The sequence below is a fragment of the Pelophylax lessonae genome (assembly GCF_965119305.1).
Source record: "Pelophylax lessonae genome assembly, chromosome: 7".
Classification (NCBI taxonomy): domain Eukaryota; kingdom Metazoa; phylum Chordata; class Amphibia; order Anura; family Ranidae; genus Pelophylax; species Pelophylax lessonae.
The window spans coordinates 68,239,040-68,266,340 of NC_138774.1; the positions used below are offsets into that span (position 1 = coordinate 68,239,040).

General features: G+C 45.0%; 1 protein-coding gene across 1 annotated transcript in view; it reads right to left on the reverse strand.

The window, feature by feature from the left end:
* Nucleotides 1-5,137: 5,137 nt before the first annotated feature.
* Nucleotides 5,138-27,301, reverse strand: part of LOC309559477 (cytochrome P450 2A4-like) — a 106,139-nt gene continuing 83,975 nt past the window's right edge. Inside the window, exons 8-9 of the mRNA XM_082262751.1 lie at nt 11,637-11,778; nt 5,138-5,392 (exon numbers count right to left, since the gene is read on the reverse strand). Of these exons, the coding sequence (XP_082118877.1) occupies nt 5,211-5,392; nt 11,637-11,778 (324 nt within the window). The 3' untranslated portion in view covers nt 5,138-5,210. The remainder of the gene's footprint in view (nt 5,393-11,636; nt 11,779-27,301) is intronic.

Consider the following 27,301-nt stretch of genomic DNA (forward strand, 5'->3'; position numbering starts at 1 on the left):
GTTGACGCTGGTTAACGCTGGCTTGCTGCCTGTTAACTCCAAACTGACTTTTGACTGCTTTCTTGCATAACGAAGTCCTCTTTGAGCTCCCTTAAGCCCTCCTTGCTGAGGTAGCTACTTGTATTACTGCTGCGCTGCTAAATACTTCAGGACCCACACCGGCGCCCCCTTTCACTCACTTATCTTCAGGGCATAGACTCTGGCACCCCCTTTTCTAAGCCTTCTCTACTGGTTAGCTGTCTCCCGGATCCCTCTGACCTTCTGGAGTGGTCCCCTATCCTAGGCAGCCCCTAAGCAGTTTCGAGTACTCACAATACTGTTTTTTTTCTAAGGGGCGTGGCTGCCAGCGCGGAAGATGGCCGCATGTTAGGCTAGCTCCGTACGGCCACCCGGGACAATCACCGATATAAGGGCTTCCACATACTCCAGGAACGCCGGACCAGCTCCGTGACCCTCCCGAGCACAGCGACGATGGCCCGGAGAAAGAAGGACGCCGGTCAATCAAACAAACTGACGGGATTCCTCGTCTCGCAGGCGCCCGGACTCCGCCAAAATGGCGGCGGAGACCCGAGAGGCGGGCAGCGCGGGAAGCAAGGGCCGGCTCCGATGAACAAGCTGCCGCATCTCCCGTCCACCCCGCCGCAGCGCCGCATAATTGGCAATCCGGACAGCGGGCAATCCTCGGGCTCACCATCCCCACCCTCTCCGTCCTCCAGGAGCCCAGCAAAGAACAGGCAGCGCAGGGACTCTCCTCCTCTCCCAGCAATGGAACCAGGTATGGACGTTACTTATCCCTCACTTGCTGCTGCAGCCTCTAATTCTCTGCCTGTGGATCCATTCTCTACATGCTCCTCTGGAGGGAACCCGATCTCAGAGGCTTCCATGAAAAACATGCTCCATTCCCTTAGAGCTTCTATGCAAGCTGATATGCAGCTACAGACCAAACAAATAACATCTGAGATCTCCTCCCTGGGTTCCAGGATAGATCAAGTGGAACACTCTATCTCCACACACGCTGACTCCATCAACATGATTATCGATCGAACAAACACCCAGACCGATGAAATCGCTTGGCTAAAAAACAAAGTTGCTGACCTAGAGGACCGATCCCGTCGCAACAACATTAAGGTGCGGGGTGTTCCGGAATCGGTCTCTCCCACACAATTGCTGCAACATGTTACCACCTTGTTTAAACTATTGGTCCCTTCTCTGCCAGAATCAGAGCTCCTGATCGACAGAATTCATCGATTACCCAAACCCTCTTTTTTGGCAGGGGAAGTGCCTAGGGACATACTGATGAGGGTTCACTTTTTCCACGCAAAGGACCGCATAATGCTAGCAGCTAGACAAATTAACCAGCTACCGGAACCTTATGGAGGGGTGCAATTGCTACCGGACTTGTCCAAGCACACACTACAAGCCAGGCGCAATCTGGCCACGGTTACCAAAGCCTTGCGAAACCACCAGATCCAACACAAATGGCGCTACCCGGCGACCCTTCTGGTCACACATGAAGGATCCACTGTACCTATCAGATCACTGGAGGAAGGCCACTCTGTACTTCGTAGATGGCACATACTGCCAGTGGATCAGATTCCATCTCCTCTGTCTATGCCTCTACGCCCTATGGACAGTGAATGGCAGGTGGCGTCCCGCAAGAGACTCTCCAGGTCGAATTCTGCTCATTCTAGCCCTATTCGCGACTGAAATCACACAATCTTGTCCTAGGCCACCGATAGTCAATCTATCTGGCCCCCCACTGCTTTTTTTGCGGACAGTTCCGCTCTTGGACTGCCGAGACAGTCCTTTTTTTAGGCTTTTTGTCCCCTTCACCCTTCTCCCCTCTTCCCTCCCCCACGACATGTTTGGACAATAAGGATGGCACACCAATCATAAAAGTTATGATCACTGCTCGGGATTCTCAGCGAACGGACTTTTGTGGACTCTCATGACCATTAAGTTGATCTCCATTAACGCTAATGGGCTGAACCACCCCGCGAAGAGGCGTTCCCTGTGGAAAGAAGCGATATCCCGTAAGGCGGACATATTGGCGGTGCAGGAGACGCATTTTCAGGAAGGAAACAGGCCTCAATGCACCCACAGGAACTTTCCCCAAATCCTACTTGCCTCTTGCACGGAGAAGAAGAGGGGTGTCATGTTGGCATTCAAGGACTCTTTGGCGGTCACCCTCCACAAAACTGTTCTAGACCCGGAGGGCAGGTTCATAGTCGTAACATGCGATATCAACGGACTGCCGATGACCCTCTGTGTACTGTATGCACCGAATACACACCAACTCCGCTTCTTGAAGAGAACTCTTAAGCAAGTATACAACATTAAGCATGGTCATGTGTTACTTTGTGGGGACTTCAACGCTGTTGTCGACCCCGGGTTGGACTCATCAGCGTCCCCCCGGGACCGACAGCAGTCACTGGGGGCCTTTCTTCACTGTGAAAAATTATTTGATGTATGGCGGTGTCAACATGCCTCGGAGAGGGATTATTCGTTCTTCTCTCCGAGGCATCAGTCATATTCCCGGATAGACATGTTTATTGTGGATATGTACCTTCTGAACAAGGCGACTTCCTCTATGGTTGCAGACATCACCTGGTCTGACCACGCAGTGGTGGAGCTAACCATAGAGGAATCTGCTAGATCCTGCCAGACGTATGTATGGCGTTGTGACTCACGCATGTTGCAGAATGATGAGTGCCGCACTAGACTGACTAGGGAAATACAGGAGTTTCTTGAAATTAACAATACTGTTTTTTCTGGAAACTTCTGCCCAGCAGCTCCACTCGGTCCACAGCACAATGGATCCCTCTCTGCAGCTAAGCTCAACCTTCTTCCTCGAGGCCGACTGCCCAGGACACTTTCCTTCCTCTGATAGGAGATGAGACAGCCGTCACCCTCCTTCTGGGACTCTGCTTCCCGCCAAAGACGCTCTGTCATGTGCTCCCCTCAGACTTATATCCCATCCCAGGGTGCATTGCGGCAGGTTCCGCCCACTGAGACTAATATAAGCCCTGGTGTGCTATTGGTCAGGTTTCCTCCACTGTCCAACAAGAGCCCTCATTGGATACAGTGGGGAGACTCCCCAAGCTCAACAGACACACCGTGAAACACATGACAGCCTAGCTGAATGATCAGGCCCCCCTGATAAGCAGACAGGGCCACAATATGCTCTTTTCTAGCACCTACCTAGGAGGGTGCTACATAGAATTTACTCATTTACACTATATTGTCAAAAGTATTGGAACACCTGCCTTTACACGCACATGCACATTAATGACTTCCCAGTTTTAGTCCATAGGGCCCACCCTTTGCAGCTACAACAGCTTCAACACTTCTGGGAAGACTGTTCACACGGTTTAGGAGTGTGTCTATGGAATGTTTGACCATTCTTCCAGAAGCACATTTGTAAGGTTAGGCACTGATGATGGACAAGAAGGCCTGGCTCGCAGTCTCCACTCTAATTAATCTCAAAGGTGTTCTATCGGGTTGAGGTTAGGACTCTCTGCTGGCCAGTCAACTTCCTCCACCCCAAACTTGCTCATCCATGTCTATATGTATCTTGCTTTGTGCACTGGTGCGCAGTCATGTTGGAACAGGAAGGGACCATCCCCAAACTGTTCCCACAAAGTTGGGAGCATGAAATTGTCCAAAATATCTTGGTATGCTAACGCCTTAAGAGTTCCCTTCACTGGAACTAAGGGGCCAAGCTCAACCTCTGAAAAACAATCCCACACCATAATCTCCCCTCCACCAAATGATTTTGATCAGTGCACAAAGCAAAGTCCATAAAGACATAGGTGAGTGAGTATGGGGTAGAGGAACTTGACTGGCCTGCACAGAGTCCTGACCCTAAGCTGATAGAACACCTTTGGAATAAATTAGAGCAGAGATTGCGAGCCAGGCCTTCTCTCCAACATCAGTGCCTGACCTCACAAATGTGCTTCTGGAAGAATGGTCAAACATTCCTATACACTCCTAAACCTTGTGGACAGCCTTCCCAGAAGAGTTGAAGCTGTTATAGCTGCAAAGGGTTTCGCCAACTCAATATTGAACCCTACAGACTAAGACTGGGATGCCATTAAAATGTATGTGCATGTAAAGGCAGGCGTCCCAATACTTTTGACAAAATATCGTATTAAAAGTTCTCCGCCAGCTCATCCACAACTAAAAAAAGAATTCTTAAATTTTACAATAGTGTGCATAGGCCCCTAAACAGATTTAGAAAGTTGAATTTAGATATTACTAGTATTTTACTGCAATCAATCACAGTTCTAGACCAGGGGTCTCCAAACTTTCTAACCAAAAGGCCAGTTTACTGTCCTTTAGACTTTGGGGGGGGGGGGGGGGGGATATTGGTGGCCATTGGAAGTAGAAAATGCCCTGACATCAGTGGGGGTAAACAATTCCATCTTTGGTGTCAGTGAGAAGAATTATGTCCCATCCTTAGTGTCATTTGGTGGGAAGAATTATGCCCCATTATTGGTGTTACTGGGAGGAAGTGTGCCCCATCACTGGTGTTACTGGGAGGAAGTGTGCCCCATCACTGGTGTCACTGGGAGGAAGTGTGCCCCATCACTGGTGTCACTGGGAGGAAGTGTGCCCCATCCCTGGTGTCACTGGGAGAAACTGTGCCCCATCACTGGTGTCACTGGGAGGAACTGTGCCCCATCACTGGTGTCACTGGGAGGAAGTGTGCTCCATTGTTGGTGTCATGGGGAGGAATTGTGCCCCTTTGTTGGTGTCAGTGGGGGGAATTATGCCTCAATGTTTGTGTCAGTGGATGAAATATTGCCCCAAGGGCTGGATAAAAGTAAGCAAAGGTCCGCATCCAGAGACCACTGTTCTAGACCAATAACTGAGCAGGTCAGAGATTCCATATGGCCAGCCTAGACTGTGGCCTACATTAGCACATATCCTTCCACACATCAAATTGCTGACAACATTGGGAACACATTTCCACAGGAACACATCACTTATCTTTATTTGGTATATTAGCTAGTTATCACACACCATATAAAACCTTTCTTATACGTATTTGTTGGAGACCTTATATATTTATGTACTATGTGTATATTTTATGGATTCCCATATTACATATTCTAAAAAAATTGGACACAAAGAAAACTTTGCTGTATGTAACACATAATTCTATCATTCAAAAAGTCTCCCATTTTTTTATCCCTTCCATGGAGTCATCATCGTGGTTCCACATACATTTGGTAGGATCTGACTACAACACCATTTTTGTTGGGTTCTGGGGTTATTTCAATATCTTCTGAATCTCTGTTTGTCTTCAAATTTAACTTCTGCAGTATGGTGGTAAGGAAAATGAAGATCTCCATTTTGGCCAGACCTTCTCCAAGGCAATTTCTCTTCCCTGTTGGTAACAGAAAAGTCTATTATAAAAATATCCATCATATATGGACTTAAAGGAAATCTTTTATGAGTGGAAATGCCTCTGGTCTTCACCAACCCCACCTTGTAAGATACAGGTGAGGATATACCAGTTTTGTACACTGTACAGCTATATCAAGGGCCCTTTGGGTTCCATGTCTTTTAGATGTGGGTCTGATGAATGCTGTGACCTCCTCCTACTGTCACACAGACTTGGACACTACTGACATCTGCCTCACTATCAATTGATTACCAGTGAAAAGGACTTTTCACCTGCTTAATAGTTAAATGGGGAGGGGGAAAACAGCCCCTCTCTGTCACTGGTAGTTTACATCTTCCACAGCAGTTGAAGACCAGGCCTTTTCTGGCACTTTTTGTTTACATGTGAAAATCTGTTTTTTTTTTGTTTGTTTTTTTGCTAGAAATTAATTAGAACCCCCAAACATTATATATTTTTCTAACTTTTATGTCACATGGCATTTGCACAGCAGTTTTTGGGGGAAAAAAAATAAAACATTTAAATTTTGAGGCAAAAAATGTGAATACAATAACCCAATTTCTTTTGTAAATTATAAAATATGATGTCACGCCCAGTAAATAGATACCAAACATGTCACACTTTAAAGTTGTGCACAATGGAGACAAGAAACGTAAATTTTACTATCCATGGGCGACGCTTTAAAAGCTTTTACAGGTTACCAATTTAGATGTACAGAGGAGGTCTAGTGCAAGAATTACTGCCTACGATTTGACGTTCGCGGTGATACTTCCTGCGTGGGACTATCGCAGTTTGCATGTGTTCGGGACCGACGCATGCATTTGCCTTTGCAAGCTAGCACGGGGGGATGGGGGCACTTTAAAACTTTTTTTTTTATCACTTTTATTGCTGTCACAAGGAATGTAAGCATCCCTGTAACAGTAATAGGCAGGTGACAGGTACTCTTTATGGAGGGATCTGGGGTCTGTAAGACCCCAAATCCCTCCTTTGCAGTTAAAAACATTCAAAACACCAAGATTGGCATTTTTTTAATACTTTCAATTTTTTAAAACTGGCGCCTTTAAGACTCCAGTAAACCAGAAGTGATGTCATGACATTGCTTCTGGGTTACCACATCTGAGACTCGATCAAAGCCAATCCTGGAAGGTGGGAAAGCCTTGGTAAGCGGCAGAGGGACACCCCTCCCCTCCCGCTGCTTGTAATAATGTGTGCCCAGTCTGTCCATGGGTCTTTATCACCACAGCTCCCTGGACAGACACTCCTGGCAGCCCTCAGTTCGCAGTACCGCATGTTTGAACCTTACCCGATATGTAAGTATTCTAGGGTTGGATATCCTTTTCCTCCCACTCTTATCCCCTCCCCTATGTGTGGTTTAAACATTAGACCATATTGGTATTTATATGTCTTTTGCAGATATGTTATGCATCTGCTCCTGAAGAAGTGGAGTGCATCCACAAAACATTTTTAAACTTTTTAGGAAGCAGTTTGTCTCTATTATATGGTTTAACTCTCATTTAGACCATACCATGTAATTTCTGCAATTTAATTGATCCTATGACAGGGAGTATTATTGGCTCATGATATTATATACTGCAATGTGCTATGATGTCATCTATGTATATATATATATATATATTAATTGCAATATGATATTGGTGCGTGTGTATGTGTATAAATATATATATATATATATATATATATATATATATATATATATATATATATATAAAAAACAATCGATACCTATGTATGTACAAACTTCAAAGTGCTATGTTATTTGTTCATGAAAAATAAATATGTTATTATGTGTTGACCACTTATCAAGTTTTGTGTCACGTGCCTCATCTAAAGTCCCAAACTCCTCCTCCTATTTGCTGCTTGTAATAACAAACGAGTGGCTGCTTAGCTGCTCCGGTTGTTGTTACAAGAGAGCTGACCGTCGGCTCTAAACAACGGTATTGGGGTGATGCCTGCAGCTCAAACGACCAGGAAGCGGTGGGGGGGGGGGGGAGCATTGAATCCGCTGCTGGGACCACTTTTAAAAGAAAGAGGACTGCCTGTCCAGTAAAAAAATACCAATGTTATGGCAGCTATCTGCTGCCATAACCCCGGTATTTAATGTCAAAGTAGCAACGTATAATTGCGGATCTCACATCCACACCTAAAAGCAAAAAAAAAAAAAAAGGCTGGAATTGGCCACTGGGACCACTTTTATGTGAAAGAGGACCACTGGCCGCTTAGAGAAAGAAGCTATCTGCTACCATAACACCGGTATTTAATGTCAAAGTAGCGATGTAAATACATGGCGGGCGGTCAAGGAGTGGTTAAATATATTGCCTGGGTTTGGTCCCCTTAGTCTGCATGTAAGATGGAGCATCTTTAACTTGAATAAAACATGCTGCAGCAAAAATTAAATTTCTAAAAAAAAAAAAAAAACATACAAATCCCATTTTACCACTTTAAGACCGGAAGGATTTGCCCCCTTTAATGACCAGGCCCTATTTTGCGATTCAGCACTGCGTTACTTTAACGGACAATTGTGCGGTCGTGCAACACTGTACCCAAATAAAATTGATGTCCTTTTTTCCCACAAATAGAGCTTTCTTTTGGTGGTATTTGATCACCCATGCAATTTTTTTTTTTTTTGCGCTATAAACAAAAAAAGAGCGACAATTTTGAAAAAAAAAAAAACAATATTTTTCACATTCTGCTATATGAAATTCTCAAAAAACAAAATTTAAAAATCAATTATTTTTTTGCATCTTAGGCCAATTTGTTTTCTGCTACATAATTTTGGTAAAAAAATCGCAATAAGCGTATTTTGATTGGTTTGCACAAAAGGTATCGCGTCTACTAACTACGGGAAAGATTTATGTCATTTTTATTGTTTTTTTTTTTACTAGTAATAGCGGCAATCTGCGATTTTTTGCGGGACTGCGACATTGCGGTGGACAGATCGGACCCCTGACTGATATTTTTGACACTTTTGGGGGGGACCAGTGACATTACTACAGTAATCAGTGCTAAAAATATGGGCTTTTACTGTACTAATGACATTGGCAGGGAAGGGGTTAACACCAGGGGTGATCAAAGGGTTAAATGTGTCCCTAGGGGGTGCTTTCTAACTGTGGGGCGGGGCTTGCTCCATGAACACAGAGACCTGTGTTCCTAAATATCAATTCAATATCAATGTCATTCTGTCTCCATGGGGAACAATCGCGGCCGCTGGACCCGCTGATTGGCTCCCCCTGTTGCCAATAGGCGCTAGCGCAAGTCCCCGCTAGCAGTCCCGTGAAGCAATGTACAGGTACGTTTTTTGGGGGACAGAGCCGACCTGCCGCATTAAAACTACGGCAGCTGGCCTGCAAGCTGTTAAAGAAAAAAAACGGTGTAGGGTCCCCCCAAAATCCATACCATACCAGACCCTTATCCGGACACGCAGTCTGGCAGGTCAGGAAAGGAGGGGGGGCAAGCGAGCACCGCCCCTGAACCATGCGAGGTCAAATGCCCCAACCCCAAAGCACCTTGTTGTTGGTAAGGGACAAGGGCCTCTTCCTGACAACCCTGGGCTGTGGTTGTCTGGGTCTGTGGGTGGGGTGCTTATCGGAATCTGAAAGCCCCCTTTAACAAGGGAGCCCCCAGATCCCGCCCCCCCATGTGAATGGGTATTGGGTACATACTATAGTATCCCTACCCATTCACCAAAAACGTGTACAAAAAATAAACACATGCACACAGTTTTTAACAAGTCCTTTATTCAAAAAAAAAAAAAATATAGTGTCCCCAATGTAAATCCATTGCTAATCACGCCGCCCGCTGACCCGAAAACAGAATAAAAAAGCTCCGCTCTAGTTAAATGCTTCCTGTGTTCTGCCTGCTCCGCGGTTTGACAGTCTGTGACATCACGAGGGGGCAGGGCCACCTGGCGATGTCACTGTCAAACAGTAGGAAGCGTTCAACGAGAGCGGAGCTTTCTTTTTTTTCTGGGTCGGCGGCCGGTGTGATTGACGATGGATTTACATTGGGGGACACCATTTTTGTCTTGTCAAAAACTGTCTCATGTGTTTATTTTTTTGTACACTTTTTCGGTATATGCGTAGGGGTACTATATACCAGATACCCATTCTCATAGGGGGAGGGGTGGAATCTGAGGGCCCCCTTTGTTAAAGGGGCCTTCCAGATTCTGATGAGCTGCTTTAGGGTAGAGACTGGGCATAAATAGCTATATCAGTGCTATGTATAATCGGGGCTTTTTTTCTCAGAAAATACAGTAGGTACAGGAACTCAACCACGACCCCCCAAACTTTATCAACTCCAAAAAGCATCCAATAGTGGGTGTGGTCAAATTTCACAAACAGTGGGAGAGTCCTAAAGTCGCATTAAATGCAAGGAGTGTAGAGTTCGGGAAGGAGGGGCTTACAGAAAGAGTGCAGAATTCGAGGGTGCATTACTTGCATAGTGCAGAGCTCGGGGGTGTGTTGCACACAGAGTGCAGAGTTTAGCCTTTTTCCACAGCTGCTTACTGCTACATTTCCCATCCACATCTCACTTTTAAATCTCTTCAGCTTTGACCTCTGCATGCAACCCATCCCTCCCTCCACTGCCCCCATCTTATCCACACCTCCTTAAAAGCTCCACCATATTCCACATGTCTTACTTGTGTTGCTGTATTAGGCTGAAGCATCCAGTTGACTCAAGTACCTCCCCACACACTGTAGGTGGCTCCACCTCTCTCACTTGTGGGGAGATCATCCAGTGGGGGTGTTGGCATCTGCACTTCCCCCCCCCCCCGGGCACCTGCTTCTCCATTGTCCCCATCATGCACTCAGTGGGTGCCACTCAGAAGATCCAGTCTGTGGGAGCCGTTGGGAGACAAACTGTCACTGACAAACACAGAAGCCAGACTTCTGTTGTTCATAGGTGATAGTAGTGAGCAGGGAGCAGAGGGCCTGAGCCAGAGGTGGTGGAACTGAGTTCCACCAAGTTCAGCTGAACAAAAGACCTGTCTATAATAAATATAAGTGTCAGTATGTCAGTGAAGAGTCTCATTTTTTCAAGTCATCATGATACATTTTGTAGTAGTTCATCACATGAGGCTGGACTTGTTTTGTAATGTTAAAGACGTTTCATAGCTTATGCAAGTCCCTTCTTCAGTTGCAGGGAGTGAGGAACATACCCCAGCATTTATATCAATTAACTTAAAGCGGAGTTCCACCCATTTTTAATAGGTTGGAATACATAGCTGTATGTAATCCCCTTTAAAATGGCTTTTACCAATGGAAACTTTTTTTTTTTTTTTTTGCTAGTAAATACCTTAATTTCGGCTTTATTCCTCCTCTCCTCACTTCCTGGTCCGATCGGCGATGACGTCATTCGGCGATCCGCAGTGTCTGCTGGGATGTATTCAATTCCAGAAATCTCGCAGTAGCTGTATCTGTACTGAGCCGTGCCTGCCGTGCCTGCCCCGCCTCCGCCCCGCCTCCTCTCATTGAGTTGTATTGCAATACAACTCAATGAGAGGAGGCGGGGCAGAGGCGGGGCAGAGAACAGCCTTAATACATTCATACAATGCAACTCAATGAGAGGAGGCTGGGCGGAGGCGGGGCAGGCACGGCTCAGTACAGATACAGCTACTGCGAGATTTCTGGAATAGAATACATCCCAGCAGACACTGCGAATCGCCGAATGACGTCATCGCCGATCGGACCAGGAAGTGAGGTGAGGAGGAATAAAGCCAAAATTAAGGTATTTACTAGCAAAAAAAAAAAAAAAAGTTTCCATTGGTAAAAGCCATTTTAAAGGGGATTACATAGATCTAAAGTTCCAAAAATGGGTGGAACTCCACTTTAAGACACCTTAGTCACAGGACAGGACAACTTTCACCCATCTTGTCTTATATTTGAAAATCAAAATGTACAGATCGCATTGTGGTTGTATTAAGGTGCCCTAAGGTCTAGGTATGAATGCTGGGGTATTTTCCTAACACTCACTGGAAAAGAAGAAGTGGCTTAAGTTGGAGAAGGTAGAAATGTCTTCAACATTTCAAAACAAGTCCAGTTGAATATGACCAATTACAGACATACTGTCACTGTTTTATTTATGGGGCATTTTTCTGACATATCACTGGATCAGCAGTGGCTTATATAAACTGCAAAATGTATGGCACAAACTGCTATTTTTTAAAAGACGTTTTTTTAAATGCAATATTGATCACATTTTGTTTTTTTACCAAAAGAGAATGGTACAAAGGCTTCATTTTTCTTAAGCTGTCCATGTTCATCCAGGAAGTGCCCAGGGTCAAACTTTTCTGGGTGCCGAAAATACTTAGGGTCCTTTAGAACTGAAGAAAGCAGAAGGGAGATTGTTGTATCCTAAAATGTAAGAAGTTGTAAACATTACTGGCAATAACAAATACTGTAATAACCCAGCGCATACATCAGTTAATGTAACCTATTATACGTTTTTCATATACTCTTTTTTTTTTTAACCACCTCAATACAGGGCACTTATACCCCCTTCCTGCCCAGACCAATTTTCAGCTTTCAGTGCTCTCACATTTTAAATGACAATTACTCAGTCATGCAACACTGTAACCAAACAAACATTTTTATTATTTTTTTCCCACAAATAGAGCTTTATTTTGGTGGTATTTGATCACCTCTGCGGTTTTTAGATTTTGCGCTATAAACAAAAAGATAGCGACAATTTTGAAAAAAATTCAATATTTTTTACTTTCTGCTATAAAACATTCCCAATAAAAAAAAAAAAAAGCGTATTTTAATTGGTTTGTGCAAAAGTTATAATGTTTAAAAACTACGGGATAGATTTTTGGACTTTTTATTGTTATTATTTTTTGGTTTTTATTAGTGATGGCGGGACTGTGATACTGCGGCATACAGATTGGACCCCTAACTGACATTTTTGACACTTTTTGGGGACCCGTGACATTAATAAAATAATCAGTGCTAAAAATATGCACTGTTACTGTATAAATGACACTGGCAGGGAAGGGGTTAATACTGGGGGTGATCAAAGGGTTAAATGTATGCCTATTTGTGCTTAGTAACTGTGGGGGGGTCTCTGTGACACATCACTGTTTACCGCCTTTCTCCAAAGGCTAAGTTCAGCTTTTTTTTTTTTAAGTACAGCCGTGGCCAAAAGTTTTGAGAATGACACAAAAAATAATTTTCACAAAGTCTCTTGCTTTAGTGTTTTTAGATATTTTTGTCAGATGTTACTATGATATACTGAAGTATAATAACAAGCATTTCATAAGTGTCTGTAGCAAGGTTTAAAGGCCTGTGGCCTGATGTGGGTCTGCCATTGATACCGGTTACCTCTCCAGCCCATGTGAGCCCTGGGTGTGACAACTGAGACACTGACAACTCCGGCATCTTTGTTTGGTTGTTTTATTGTAGTTTTATGGGATGGGAGAAGAGAATTAGTGGGATATTCCTTTAGGCTCAACTAAGTACGACTTGGGACTTTATCCAGAAAAATGTCTGTTAACGCTGCCTTGATGCCAGCCGGTGCTAACCAACATTCACTGATGCTTAGAACACACTGTAACTTGAAAGAAGTGCTGAATCCTCGACTTCAAGTCCAGAAGACTCAGGACTGTGAAGTATTGAAATACTGACACTGCTGCACTACAAAGTCACTGACTATTCCCTCCAGTCTTGCACTGACTTGAGGTAGCTTGTTGTGAATTCCTGTATGGCTGCAAATCTCAACTGGTACTCTGTACCATTCAGGGCCCAAACTGCAGGCACCCCCTTTACACTTTTAGCTCTTCAGGGTCCACTGACTATGTACCCCCTCTGTCACTTCAGGGTCCTCAACCTAGGTACCCCCTTTACAGCTAGCTGACACTGGATCCCAGAACCTCTTCCGGTGTGGTCTCCTCTAACACTTCAGGCAGACCCCCAGGGGCAATCCTCAGTACTCACAAGTCACGACCTGTGTAGGCTTTCCTAGGACTGGACCCTTCTCGCTCTCCGCTGGTTCTCGGCACACCGGATCCCCTCAGCTCAACTCAGCACTCTCTGGATTCTCAGGTGACACCCGAGATATCCGCTTCCTCAGACAGGAGAAGAGACAGCCGTACTCTCCCTCCTGGGACTCTGCTTCCCACCAAAGACCATGAGTCATGCTCTCCCTCAAACTTATACCCACTCCCAGAATCCCTTGCGGCACAATCTGCCTTCTGGGGTAGTTACAAGCCTGAATGTATCCCTGATTGGGTTTCCTCCACTGCCCTATAAGAAGCCTCTCACAGAGCCAGTGGGGACACTCCCCCTTCAGCAGACACACCTGGAAACCATGACACCCTACTAAAAGAAATCATGGCCCTGCTGTTAGGCAAACAAGCCCATTATACATTTACCTAGCACCTACCTGTAGGGTGCTACATTACAAAAGCTTTTATTGACAATTACATTAAGTCTATGCAAAGAGTCAATATTTGCAGTGTTGACCCTTCAGGATGTGGATTGACAGCATGCCAATTTGCCCTGGCATGCTGTCAATCCACATCCTGACTTGATGGCAGCCCATTCTTACACAATCAATGCTTGGAGTTTGTAGGAAAATGTGGAGGTTTTTTTTGTTCCTCTGCCTCTTAAGTATTGACCACAAGTTCTCAATGGGATTAAGGTCTGGGGAGTTACCTAGCCATGGACCCACAATTTTGATGTTTTGTTCCCCAAGGCACTTAGTTATCACTTTTACCTTATGGCAAGGTGTTCCATCATGCCGGAAAAGGGATTGTCCATCACCAAACTGTTCTTGGATGGTTGGGAGGAGTTGCTCTCGGAGGATGTTTTTGTACCATTCTTTATTCATGGCTGTGTTCTTAGGCAAAATTGTGAGTGAGCCCACTTCCTTGGCTGTGAAGCAACCCCACACATGAATGGTCTCATTAGGCTTTACTGTTGGCTTGACACAGGGCTGATGGTAGCGCTCACCTTTTCTTCTCCAGACAAGGGTTTTTACGGATGCCCCAAACAATCAGAAAGGTATAAATCATCGGAGAAAACAACTTTACCTCAGTCCTTAGCAGTCCAATCCCTGTACCTTTTGCAGAACATCAGTCTTTCCCTGACTTTTTCCTGGAGAGAAGTGGCTTCTTTGCTGCCCTTCTTAACACCAGGCAATCCTCCAAAACTCTTTGCCTCACTGTGCATGCAGACGCACTCACACCTGCCTGCTGCCATTTCTGAGCAAGTTCTTCACTGGTGGTGCCCCGGTCCTGCAGCTGAATCAAATGTAGGAGACGGTCCTGGCGCTTGCTGAACTTTCTTGGGTGCCCAGAAGCCTTCTTCACAAAGGCAGTGGAAATGTTTTTTATGGGATTAAGTTAATTTTCATGGCAAAGAGGGACTTTGCAATTGTTTTAATTCATCTGATCACTCTTCATAACTTTCTGGAATGTATGCAAATTGCCATCATAAAAACTGAGATAGCTGGCTTTGTGAAAATTTATATTTGTGTCATTCTTAATACTTTTGGCCACGACTGTACAGCTTCCCTATCTACCAATATACCAATAATGCACCCCTGTTGACAAAAAGAAAAAGCTGTCCTTAATTTCTGGAGCAGGCTTTACCTCAGTCTCTGCTTTCTTCTATAAGAAACACCTCCATGTCTTCTTGGTATCCATTCTGTAGTATGCCATTAGTAGAGTGAGGACGTTTTTCAGCAACTGACTTCAATAAAACATGCCATGCACATGTAGCACTACTCCCTTGGGAGCTGCTGATTATGGCAGTGGCGTACCTAGAGCATTTGGCACCCGGGGCAGATCCTATATCTGGCACCCCCAGAAATTTGTAATGTTTTCAAGAATATTTATTGCACAAATTTCACAGCCCCCCATCACAGTGCCCCTTGCCGTCTGCCCCCTCCCCCGTCTCTCTAATCACAGTTCCTCCCTTTGCACTCTCTGACTCCCCTGCACAGTCCTACCTTCAGCATAAATAGATAGCTAATATTATTAACAATGTGTTTAAGTTTGAGTAAGAGATTGGAGACTTGCTAAAGGAGATGGTCAGAGACTGCAGTCATACTACAGGAGATGGTCAGAGACTGCAGACATGATACAGGAGATGGTCAAAGACTGCGGACATAGTACAGGAGATGGTCAGAGACTGCAGACATGATACAGGAGATGGTCAGAGACTGCGGACATAGTACAGAAGATGGTCAGAGACTGCAGACATGATACAGGAGATGGTCAGAGACTGAGGACATGATACAGGAGATGGTCAGAGACTGCAGACATGATACAGGAGATGGTCAGAGACTGCAGACATGATACAGAAGATGCTCAGAGACTGCAGACATGATACAGAAGATGCTGAGAGACTGCAGACATGATACAGGAGATGGTCAGAGACTGAGGACATGATACAGGAGGTGGTCAGAGACTGAGGACATGATACAGAAGATGCTCAGAGACTGCAGACATGATACAGTGAATGGTCAGAGACTGCAGACATGATACAGGAGATGGTCAGAGACTGCAGACATGATACAGGAGATGGTCAGAGACTGAGGACATGATAGAAGATAGAAGAGCACTAGGGGGGCCGGAGAGCACAGGCGAAGCAGAGAGCACTGGAGGAGCTGAAGGGCACGGTGGGGGGCGGGAAGGGAAAACCAGGGGGGTGGAGAGCACTGGGGGGACAGGGAGCACTTGGGGGGTGGGCAGGGAAAACCAGGGGGGTGGAGAGCACTGGGGGGACAGGTAGCACTTGGGGGGCGGGCAGGGAAAACCAGGGGGGTGGAGAACACTGGGGGGGACAGGTAGCACTTGGGGGGCGGGCAGGGAAAACCAGGGGGGTGGAGGGGTGGAGAGCACTGAAGGGGACAGGGAGCACTTGGGGGGCGGGCAGGGAAAACCAGGGGGGTGGAGAGCACTGGGGGGGGACAGGGAGCACTTGGGGGGTGGGCAGGGAAAACCAGGGGGTGGAGTGCACTGGGGGGGCAGGTAGCACTTGGGGGGTGGGCAGGGAAAACCAGGGGGTGGAGAGCACTGGGGGGGCAGGTAGCACTTGGGTGGTGGGCAGGGAAAACCAGGGGGTGGAGAGCACTGGGGGGGGCAGGTAGCACTTGGGGGGTGGGCAGGGAAAACCAGGGGGTGGAGAGCACTGGGGGGGGGCAGGTAGCACTTGGGGGTGGGCAGGGAAAACCAGGGGGTGGAGAGCACTGGGGGGGGAGACAGGTAGCACTTGGGGGGTGGGCAGGGAAAACCAGGGGGGTGGAGAGCACTGGGGGGGACAGGTAGCACTTGGGGGGTGGGCAGGGAAAACCAGGGAGTGGAGAGCACTGGGGGGGGGGACAGGTAGCACTTGGGGGGTGGGCAAGGAAAACCAGGGGGTGGAGAGCACGGGGGGGGGACAGGTAGCACTTGGGGGGCAGGCAGAGAAAACCAGGGTGGTGGAGAGCACTGAAGGGGACAGGGAGCTAGGGAAAGATGAATTCCTCATATGCAGCTGCCCCATCCCCCTCCTATCCAGCACACACACTTCGGCACTCACCTTTTTCCTGCCGAGGCTCCGCCCCTTATTCCCGCCGCCGCTCCGCCCCCCCCGCAGCGCTGACTGAAGGAGCTGCCTTCACACTGGGATACGGAACACGCCGGGCAGGACACCGGCTGACACCCCCCAGTGCGTGGCACCCGGGGCGGGCCTCCCCCCTGCCCCCCATCCTTGGTACGCCACTGGATTATGGGTTCCCCTGGGAACTATGGGTTCCATTGGCAACAACATGACAGATTGACATTTTCCCAAGTGTGTTACCTCCGTCAGGAAACAGTCCAGTAGCTTTATTTTTGTGTTTTTATTTGGAACTTGGATAGAAGAAGGGAATGAGTGCGATACTCCAACTTTATACACTATGCACAATTGCCTGGGACGACTTGAAAATGCTGAGTAACACTGAGTAGGGCTAGTCACGGCTAGGCTGCTGCTTCAGTTTGTCACAAGCTGTGACGCAGGACTGAATGAACTTTCTGAGGTAAACTGTACTGTACTGAAGAACAACTTCAGGGCCCTTCCTGGCACCCCCTTTGTTCCTAATCTTCAGGGTAAACTACACGGCACCCCCTTTCACTGCTACACTCTCTGTGTGAGCTAGCTCCTTGATCCCCTGACTTCTCTGGAGTGGTCCTCTCTCCTAGGCAGACCCTTATGCAGATCCCCTGGTACTCACGATACTGTTTTTCCCAAGATGATTCTGCCAGCAGCTCCAATTGTCAGCACTCTGGATCTTCTGCTGCTCAGCTCCATACCCAGTTCAATAGGCTGACTGCCTGAACCACCTTCCTCACACCTGCCGGAGGAGAGACAGCCGTCCACCTCCTCCTTGGACTCTGCTTCCCGCCAAAGACTCCCTGTCACATGCTCCTTCCGGATTTATAGCCAATCCCTGGATGCATTGCAGCAATGCCCACCCACGGAGACAGCCATAAACCCTGGTGTGCTACTGGTTAGGTTTCCTCCACTGTCCAACAAGCTCCCTTATTGGATACAGTGGGGAGACTCCCTTGGACTCAATAAATCACACCTAGAAACATGTGACAGGCTAAACTAAAAGATCAGGCTCTCCTGATAAACAGAAAAGAGCCACCAAATGCGTTTTTCTAGCACCTACCTAGGAGGGTGCTACACACCTGTCGTCTTTCCCCAGGAGATGACTCCTGCCAACCTCTTCACTACCTTAGTTCAGACAAGTGCTGAAGTGTTTTCTAAAACCAGAAATGAGGGAGTGTGGTCCATAGAGGTACAAAACTTCCTATTCTGTGCTGCCGTAAGGCAGGGCATTTTGGAATATGAAGCTTCCTGGATGGTCACATGATGCTACAGGAAGTCAGGGTTCAGAATAGATCTTTTGAAACTTTGAAAAAAGAGGATGCATATTCAAGGCTACCATGGACGAGGTAAGCAAGAGATAAGCACATTTGGATGGTTTAGACAGAAAATACATTAATATAGGCTTCTATTTTTTAAGAAAAGTGAAACTCTGCTTGAAAAAGTGAACTTAGCCTTTAACCACTTGCCGACTGCCTAACGCCGATCTACGTCGGCAGTCAGCCCCTCACAGGCAAAGTGACGTAGGGCTACGTCACTAGCTTGTGAGGGTCTAGAGAGCGAGCGCGCGCCCCCGGAGGCGCGCTCCCGCGTGGTCACGGACCCCCCCGCGCGCGTGACCAGCGGACCCGATGTCCGCCGGTCACTCGGCGATCGGCGGGGGAGAGGGAGAATGTCAGGCAGCTTGTGTAAACAAGCTGCCTGTCATTCTCCTCGCTGTAAAGACACTGATAAAACGGATCTAGTATGTAGATCCGTTGATCAGTGTCCTTACAGCTCAAGCCACAGCCAATCACAGTAGAAAGCACGCCCCTAGGGATACACACAGCCCCTCCCTTCCAAATAAAGTTAACCCCTTCACAACCAGTGTATTTTTACAGTAACAGTGCATATGTATAGCACTGATTACTGTAGAAATGTCACTGGTAACCCCAAAAGTGTCACAAATGTCAGTCAAGGGTCCGATCTGTCCGCCCCAATGTCGCAGTACCGCAAAAAAAATCGCAGATCGCCGCCATTACGCGTTAAAAAAAAAACAACAAAAATGACAAAAATCTTTCCCTTTGTTAGTAAACGCGATAACTTTTGCGCAAACCAATCAAAATACACTTTTTGCGATTTTTTTTACCAAACATATGTAGCATAAAACAAATTGGCCGAAAATTTTAAAAAATTTTGATTTTTACTTTTTTTTTGGGGGGAATTTCATATAAAAAAATGTGAAAAATATTGTTATTTTTGCAAAATTGACGCTCTTTTTTTGTTTATAGCGCGTGATCAAAAAATCGCACAGGTGATCAAATACCACCAAAAGAAAGCTCTGTTTGTGGGAAAAAAAGGACGTCAAATTCGTTTAGGTACAGCGTCGCACGACCGCGCAATTGTCCGTTAAAGTCACGCAGTGCCGAATCGCAAAATAACCCCTGGTCAGGAAGGGGGTAAAATCTTCCGGGGCTTAAGTGGTTAAAGAATTTGGATTTACAGAAGGATTTTTCTGAGATTGCCATTTATGAAAAGTTTAGTTTTAAAGGATCCATTCACCTTTGGGAACATGTTATATGTTCCACCCCTTTTTAAGGTGGAACTTGTAACATGTTCCTCTCCTGCAGCCAGTGCCTGATCCGCTGCATCTAGTGACAGCAAGCAGGAGATCTTATCCCCTCTGCTTGCTGTCACTATTTAAAAAAAAAAAACGTGGCTGTGTGAGGCTCTGCCTGCCTGGCTGCGTCATTCATTCACAGAGGTCCGGGAATGGGAAACTACAAGTACAGACAGCCTTTGCGGCTGTCGGCTTGTAGTTCTCAATGAACTACCAGGGTGCTGTCCAGTGCTCTAGTAAAGTGTTTCTCAAATCCGGTCCTCAAGGCACACTAACAGGCCAGATTTTAGGTATTACCTTGGGGAGATGCAGACTAGAATACTGAAATCACTGAGCAGCAAATTATATCACCTGTGATGTATTTCAGTTTTCTTGCAAACCTGGCCTGTTAGTGTGCCCTGAGGACCGGTGTTGAGAAACACTGCTCTAGTAGGTAATTGTCTCTTCTATTCAGTGTGTATCTGCCTGCCGTACGAGGTATGAGCAGACAGATACACTGACAGTCTGCAGTAGTCCTCCATAAAAAACAAAACACAGAGCGCTACGAAGACCTCCAGCATATGAAGGGTGGATGAACAGAACTAATAAGCAGCTGAATCCAGGGAGGGGGGGGAGGGGAGGGAAGGGAAAAAAAAAAAAAAAACACAGGCAATAAAAAAGGTTGTAGCTGCAAATGGACATAGGCATAAAATGGTACCATACAATAGGGGACAATGGGATACCATAAATAGGTTGATGATCCTAAAAGGGATAAAGTCCGTGGGCACTGAGCTGCTCTTCCACAGATGAGGAGGAAAAATCTGTACAGACAAAAAGAAGAGGGGAGAAGCGCTCTAAGTGCAGACAATTTATTGCAGATAACAAGGCAGGTGATATACACTCACTAGACATGAAGACTAGGATCTGCGGTTCCGTGTTGCGAGTGATGGATGGAGGCACTCTCACCCACAGGGATGGTGGGATCTGTCCGATGTGTTACGGCATGCACGACGCGTTTCTGAGCATGCGCGGGGTCCTCTGCACCCGGTGCGCTCTTTCATCAGGTGCTAGAGTGCCGTAGTCTCTGTGGGGCTTTATGTAGTGCTGAACAAGAGGATAATTAGGCACAGCTGAAGTAAGGGGATGGCAACCGCCCACAGCACTGAGCAATAACCTAACCAATCAAACATTTTTGTAGCAATGGGAGAGATTAAAAACAACTTAGAAGTGGAGTATGATCGGTCGGCTGCCCTTAAATACACATGTATGTGGGCTAGACAACCGCTTATCACAGTGATAGCAAACAATTAGGCAATACAAAACATATAATAAATGTAAAATAGGGGTAAGCCTGGGTTCATCAAGGCTTATGAAGAACATGTAAAAACGTTCCAGGTTTAAAACGATACAATTATAAAAATAAAAAAGTTAATAAAAAGCATATTTAAAAGGTATATTTTAAGAGCTAATGCATAATACCTATACAGGCTGTGGTATGGAGAAACATATAAGCAAATGAAACAATAAAAGGAGGGAGGGGGAGGGGGGGGAGTAAAAAAGCCTTATATATTGGATAAGAAAATGGAGGATGGATATAACCCATATATAGGTGTACATATGTATATCCTAATAATTATATTTTCTGTATAAAGGATTTTTATATGGATTACCAACTACGGTACCACATGTATGATATATAGGGGAATAAGCCTTCTGATTGCTCAGTAGGTAAACCTTATAAAGTTTGTATAAAAGATTTATATACCAGAACCAGGGCCAAAGTGTATATATTAAAAAATCATCTGATATGATGTGATGAAAAAATAATAAATAAAGACCAACAGAAAACCCTGATAATAATTATAAGATAGTGTGCACGTCTAATTCTTCATTTAACCCTCGAGAAACGAGAACATCTAACGTATAGATCCAGAAAGTCTCTCGCATACATAATTTGGAAAATCGTTCTCCCTCCGGCAAGTCTTTGGGAATCGATTTGATAACCCAAATTTTTAGTCCCTCGGTGGATTTTCCATGGACTTCTGAAAAATGTCGAGGGACACTATGAAGGTCACATCCACCTTCAATAAGACGGCGATGTTTGCCGAATCGTTGTCTGACTGGTCTGATGGTTCGACCTACATAGAGCAACTGGCAGGGACATATCAGACAATACACCACATAGTCTGTGGAACAGTTGAAAAAATTGTCCAAGACATAGATTTTGTCATTATGTGTAAAGTTCTTTTGGCCATGTTGCACAAAACTACACATTTCTGCACTTAGAGCGCTTCTCCCCTCTTCTTTTTGTCTGTACAGATTTTTCCTCCTCATCTGTGGAAGAGCAGCTCAGTGCCCACGGACTTTATCCCTTTTAGGATCATCAACCTATTTATGGTATCCCATTGTCCCCTATTGTATGGTACCATTTTATGCCTATGTCCATTTGCAGCTACAACCTTTTTTATTGCCTGTGTTTTTTTTTTTTTTTTTTTCCCTTCCCCCCCCCCCCCCCCTCCCTGGATTCAGCTGCTTATTAGTTCTGTTCATCCACCCTTCATATGCTGGAGGTCTTCGTAGCGCTCTGTGTTTTGTTTTTTATGTGCTTTTTGAGAGGTTCCTCTAGAGCAGCTTGATTGACCCAGCATGTGTGCCTAGATGATTGTAGATGATTCTATTTTTGATGACCCTGTCTTTGATACAAGCCTAATATCTATGGGTTTAGATGCACCTATCTCCTACAAAGGTTTATACACATCACAGATATATGTATCATCACTCATATTGGTAGTTGTTTTTTTCCGTTCCAGTTATTGATAATTGTTTTGTACTTATTAACTATAGATGTGGAGTTGTCCCCTGGGTTACTTGACACCACTCATCTAGTTGTCAGTATACCAGCCAGTGTACCTTGGAATTTGGTCCTTGGTTGGGTGTATATACACGCATATACACTGATATTCACCATTTTATAACAATAATTGTTTACATTTTATACAATTTTCTGCATATTTGTACATTCCACTCTGACCTGCGTGATCATGGATCTAATCAGTGATGTGGAATTACACAAATATGACATTTTAGATACCTTATATTCCATTTTTTCTAATGATTTGTTTTCTGATGAGCCTATCAGAAAACGTACAGACCGCCATGTCTTATGTGGTATGTTCAAAAAACTAGAGAGACTAATGCACTCCGCCAACACTCAGTGGTGGGATGAATTTTTTCTCAATAAATATTTATCTGCCAAAATTTCCCCCAGGGGCCTTAGGATTACGCAGACCTGCTCCTTTTTAGATCCCGCCCACCTGAAAGAGTGGCGTGGTATTGCAGAGTTCTGCACCACTAAGTGGCTAGGGCTTCTCGCCACTCAGCGACACATTAAATACGATTCATTAGTACACAACATCCAAATATTGATTCAGGACATTGAGAGTTTTCATACGCATATCCCTCTTGAGTGGTTTGACACTCTAAAAAGGAATACAAAAAGAAAGGAGGACCAACTCATACATACTAAATTGGATAAATTTAGGAGAGACCTAGATGATTACAGCAACGATAAGGTTTTCCTGTGGAAACAAAATCACCACATACCTCCACTAATGTCCCTGGAGATTCACCCAGTCCAACCCCTTAGGACCGCGCCACATAGTGGTGGCAGTGATACACAGCCCATGTACAACCATAGACTCATACCCATAGCCAAGAATCAGACCACTAAGGTAGATAGACTCTTTGACCAACATAATAAGAGTAATATTCCCTCTAGTTGTCCAACCAGAATTCCACCTAACCATTCTAATAAGTGTAATAATAAAAATATAAATAAAAACAAAACCAAGACAGATATAGGTAAAGTTAGTAAGATTGAGAGCATTTCTGCCACCTATAATAATATTACTAAAAATAGACTTTCCAGTACCACCAACGCCCGAGTTACCGCTGGTAAGTCATCTGTCCCCACGTCGGTTCAGACCCTCCCAAACTTACCCGCCAACCGGGAAGAGTTCATTAGTCCCCCTATAGCCAGTCAGATACCAGTAACACCAAAGTCACTTGGCTTGAGCCAAAATATATCTTTTCCTGTCATGATCAATGAACTTGACACGGTTCCCTCTACAATGGTCCCCCCTCCGCTGTCTTTTTTAGAGGAGGGCCCACTGACCAATACCAGAAAGAAAAAAAGAAAAATTATAGACGAGGATGTAGAGGAGGTAAACGAATTACCAAAAATAAACTCCAAACAACGGAGACTATAAAGATTTTTAATCTTTCCTCCGTCCAGTTAAATCAGGATGATATGTCCTTATTACATAAAGGCCTAAGTTTTGCCCCTACCTCCTTCCCTAACTCCTTTTTACTATTTCGTGATTTAAATAAGTTTATACGCAACCTTACATTGAAGCGTTATTTCAATATAAAGGCCAAACAGGCTGATACCAGCTCCCTCACTGACAATGTAGACACCAATGCCCCTACCCCAACTGATGAGATTTTTCCTGGCAGTCCCTTTAGCACTTATGATCCCTGTGAGGATGACGATCTGGACCCTGATATACTGTTATATACTCAGCATCTCCCGGAGTCGCCACACTATACCCATACGGACTTACGGCCTAAATCCGTGTTTTACCCCACACGCTCAAAAGGCCCGTACCTAGAAACTTATTATAGGACAGTCTTTGCTGACCTGCAAGCCATGTGTTCAGATACATCAAAACAGAGCAAATACTCCCACCTTAATCTCCATCATGGCGAATCCCAGGCCCTTAAGAGATTCTCTGATAACCCTGATCTTATTATTAAATCTGCAGACAAAGGTGGGGGCATTGTCCTACAGAATAAAAGTGATTACGTGAACGAAGCCCTTCGACTATTAAGTGACCAAAAAACATACTTGAGGCTCTCAAAAGACCCATTGCCCATATATAAAATTGAGGTCGAACAACTGGTAGGTTCTGCACTATCCAAAAAAGTGATTAATAAGGATGAGGCGGCCTTTTTGAAAAAGGAGTATTATAATACTCCATATTTCTACCACCTGCCAAAGGTCCATAAAGACCCCCTTCATCCCCCAGGGAGACCTATCGTTGCAGCAATGAATAGCGTCACTAGTGGCCTCTCACAGTTTATTGATGTCTTTTTACAGCCCTTGGCCCAAAGTCTGCAATCGTACATACGAGACTCGGGCCACCTATTGGAGCAGATTACGCCATATAGATGGGAAGATAGTTACTCGTGGCTATCTTTAGATGTTAGCTCCTTGTATACATCTATCCCCCATAGTATAGGCTTACAAGCATTACAACATTTTCTCCTACTAGATTCTTCCCTACATCATGACCAAGTTTCCTTTATTTTGGAGGCGACACATTTCTGCCTAACCCACAACTATTTTCAGTTTGAGGACATGTTTTATCTGCAGATAAATGGCACAGCCATGGGAGCTAACTTTGCTCCTTCATATGCGAATCTGACCATGGGCTATTGGGAACTTAGATACATTTGGCAGAATAATCCATTTGCTCAACACATCATTTTTTTTGGGCGGTATATTGACGACATTATCGTCATCTGGGATGGTTCCGCATCCCAGATTGACGGTTTTGTCAGCCACTGCAATAACAACTCTTTGGGTCTATCGTTCACGTCAGTCTCACATCCAGATTCTATGCCTTTTTTAGATCTGGAATTGGGACATGAGCTACATCAGATACATGCCAAAAATTATATCAAACCCACGGGAGGTAATTCATATCTCCATTATAAGAGTTGCCATCACCCCCAATGGACGAAAAATATACCAAAAGGCCAGTTCTGTCGACTTCAACAGAACTGTACCAGAGATGGAGATTATCTAACTCAAAGTAAACACTTAAAGAAAAAATTCTCAGAGAAGGGCTACCCTGATGATTTGGTAAACTCAGCCTATGAGGCCTATCTTCCAGGGAAACATCCTAGTTCTAGGGCCAAGAGCGAATACCATCCTGTTCGTTTTGTCACTAAGTTCCATTGTCAGTATAGAAAAATGGAAAAAATTCTATCAAAACACTGGGATATCCTAAAACAAGACCCCCATTTGAACTCGGTCATTTTGGACAAGCCAAAAGTGACTTATAGGAGGGCTACCACCTTGAAAAACAAAATAGCACCCAGCAAATTAAAGAACATCAAGGCCACTAATCATCCGTCATGGATGATCCCCCTGAAAGGCATGTATGCCTGCCGTAAAAAGTTATGCAAAATGTGTAGTTTTGTGCAACATGGCCAAAAGAACTTTACACATAATGACAAAATCTATGTCTTGGACAATTTTTTCAACTGTTCCACAGACTATGTGGTGTATTGTCTGATATGTCCCTGCCAGTTGCTCTATGTAGGTCGAACCATCAGACCAGTCAGACAACGATTCGGCAAACATCGCCGTCTTATTGAAGGTGGATTTGACCTTCATAGTGTCCCTCGACATTTTTCAGAAGTCCATGGAAAATCCACCGAGGGACTAAAAATTTGGGTTATCGAATCGATTCCCAAAGACTTGCCGGAGGGAGAACGATTTTCCAAATTATGTATGCGAGAGACTTTCTGGATCTATACGTTAGATGTTCTCGCTCCTCGAGGGTTAAATGAAGAATTAGACGTGCACACTATCTTATAATTATTATCAGGGTTTTCTGTTGGTCTTTATTTATTATTTTTTCATCACATCATATCAGATGATTTTTTAATATATACACTTTGGCCCTGGTTCTGGTATATAAATCTTTTATACAAACTTTATAAGGTTTACCTACTGAGCAATCAGAAGGCTTATTCCCCTATATATCATACATGTGGTACCGTAGTTGGTAATCCATATAAAAATCCTTTATACAGAAAATATAATTATTAGGATATACAAATGTACACCTATATATGGGTTATATCCATCCTCCATTTTCTTATCCAATATATAAGGCTTTTTTACTCCCCCCCCCTCCCCCTCCCTCCTTTTATTGTTTCATTTGCTTATATGTTTCTCCATACCACAGCCTGTATAGGTATTATGCATTAGCTCTTAAAATATACCTTTTAAATATGCTTTTTATTAACTTTTTTATTTTTATAATTGTATCGTTTTAAACCTGGAACGTTTTTACATGTTCTTCATAAGCCTTGATGAACCCAGGCTTACCCCTATTTTACATTTATTATATGTTTTGTATTGCCTAATTGTTTGCTATCACTGTGATAAGCGGTTGTCTAGCCCACATACATGTGTATTTAAGGGCAGCCGACCGATCATACTCCACTTCTAAGTTGTTTTTAATCTCTCCCATTGCTACAAAAATGTTTGATTGGTTAGGTTATTGCTCAGTGCTGTGGGCGGTTGCCATCCCCTTACTTCAGCTGTGCCTAATTATCCTCTTGTTCAGCACTACATAAAGCCCCACAGAGACTACGGCACTCTAGCACCTGATGAAAGAGCGCGCTGGGTGCAGAGGACCCCGCGCATGCTCAGAAACGCGTCGTGCATGCCGTAACACATCGGACAGATCCCACCATCCCTGTGGGTGAGAGTGCCTCCATCCATCACTCGCAACACGGAACCGCAGATCCGAGCCGCTTGACCGCTCACCGCTGATGTTGTGGGAGACAGCCGGCTTTCTTCCCTCCCACCGCCAGTGACAGTACTGCATACGGCTTCCTGTGACCAGAGGACACCCTCCAGAGGAT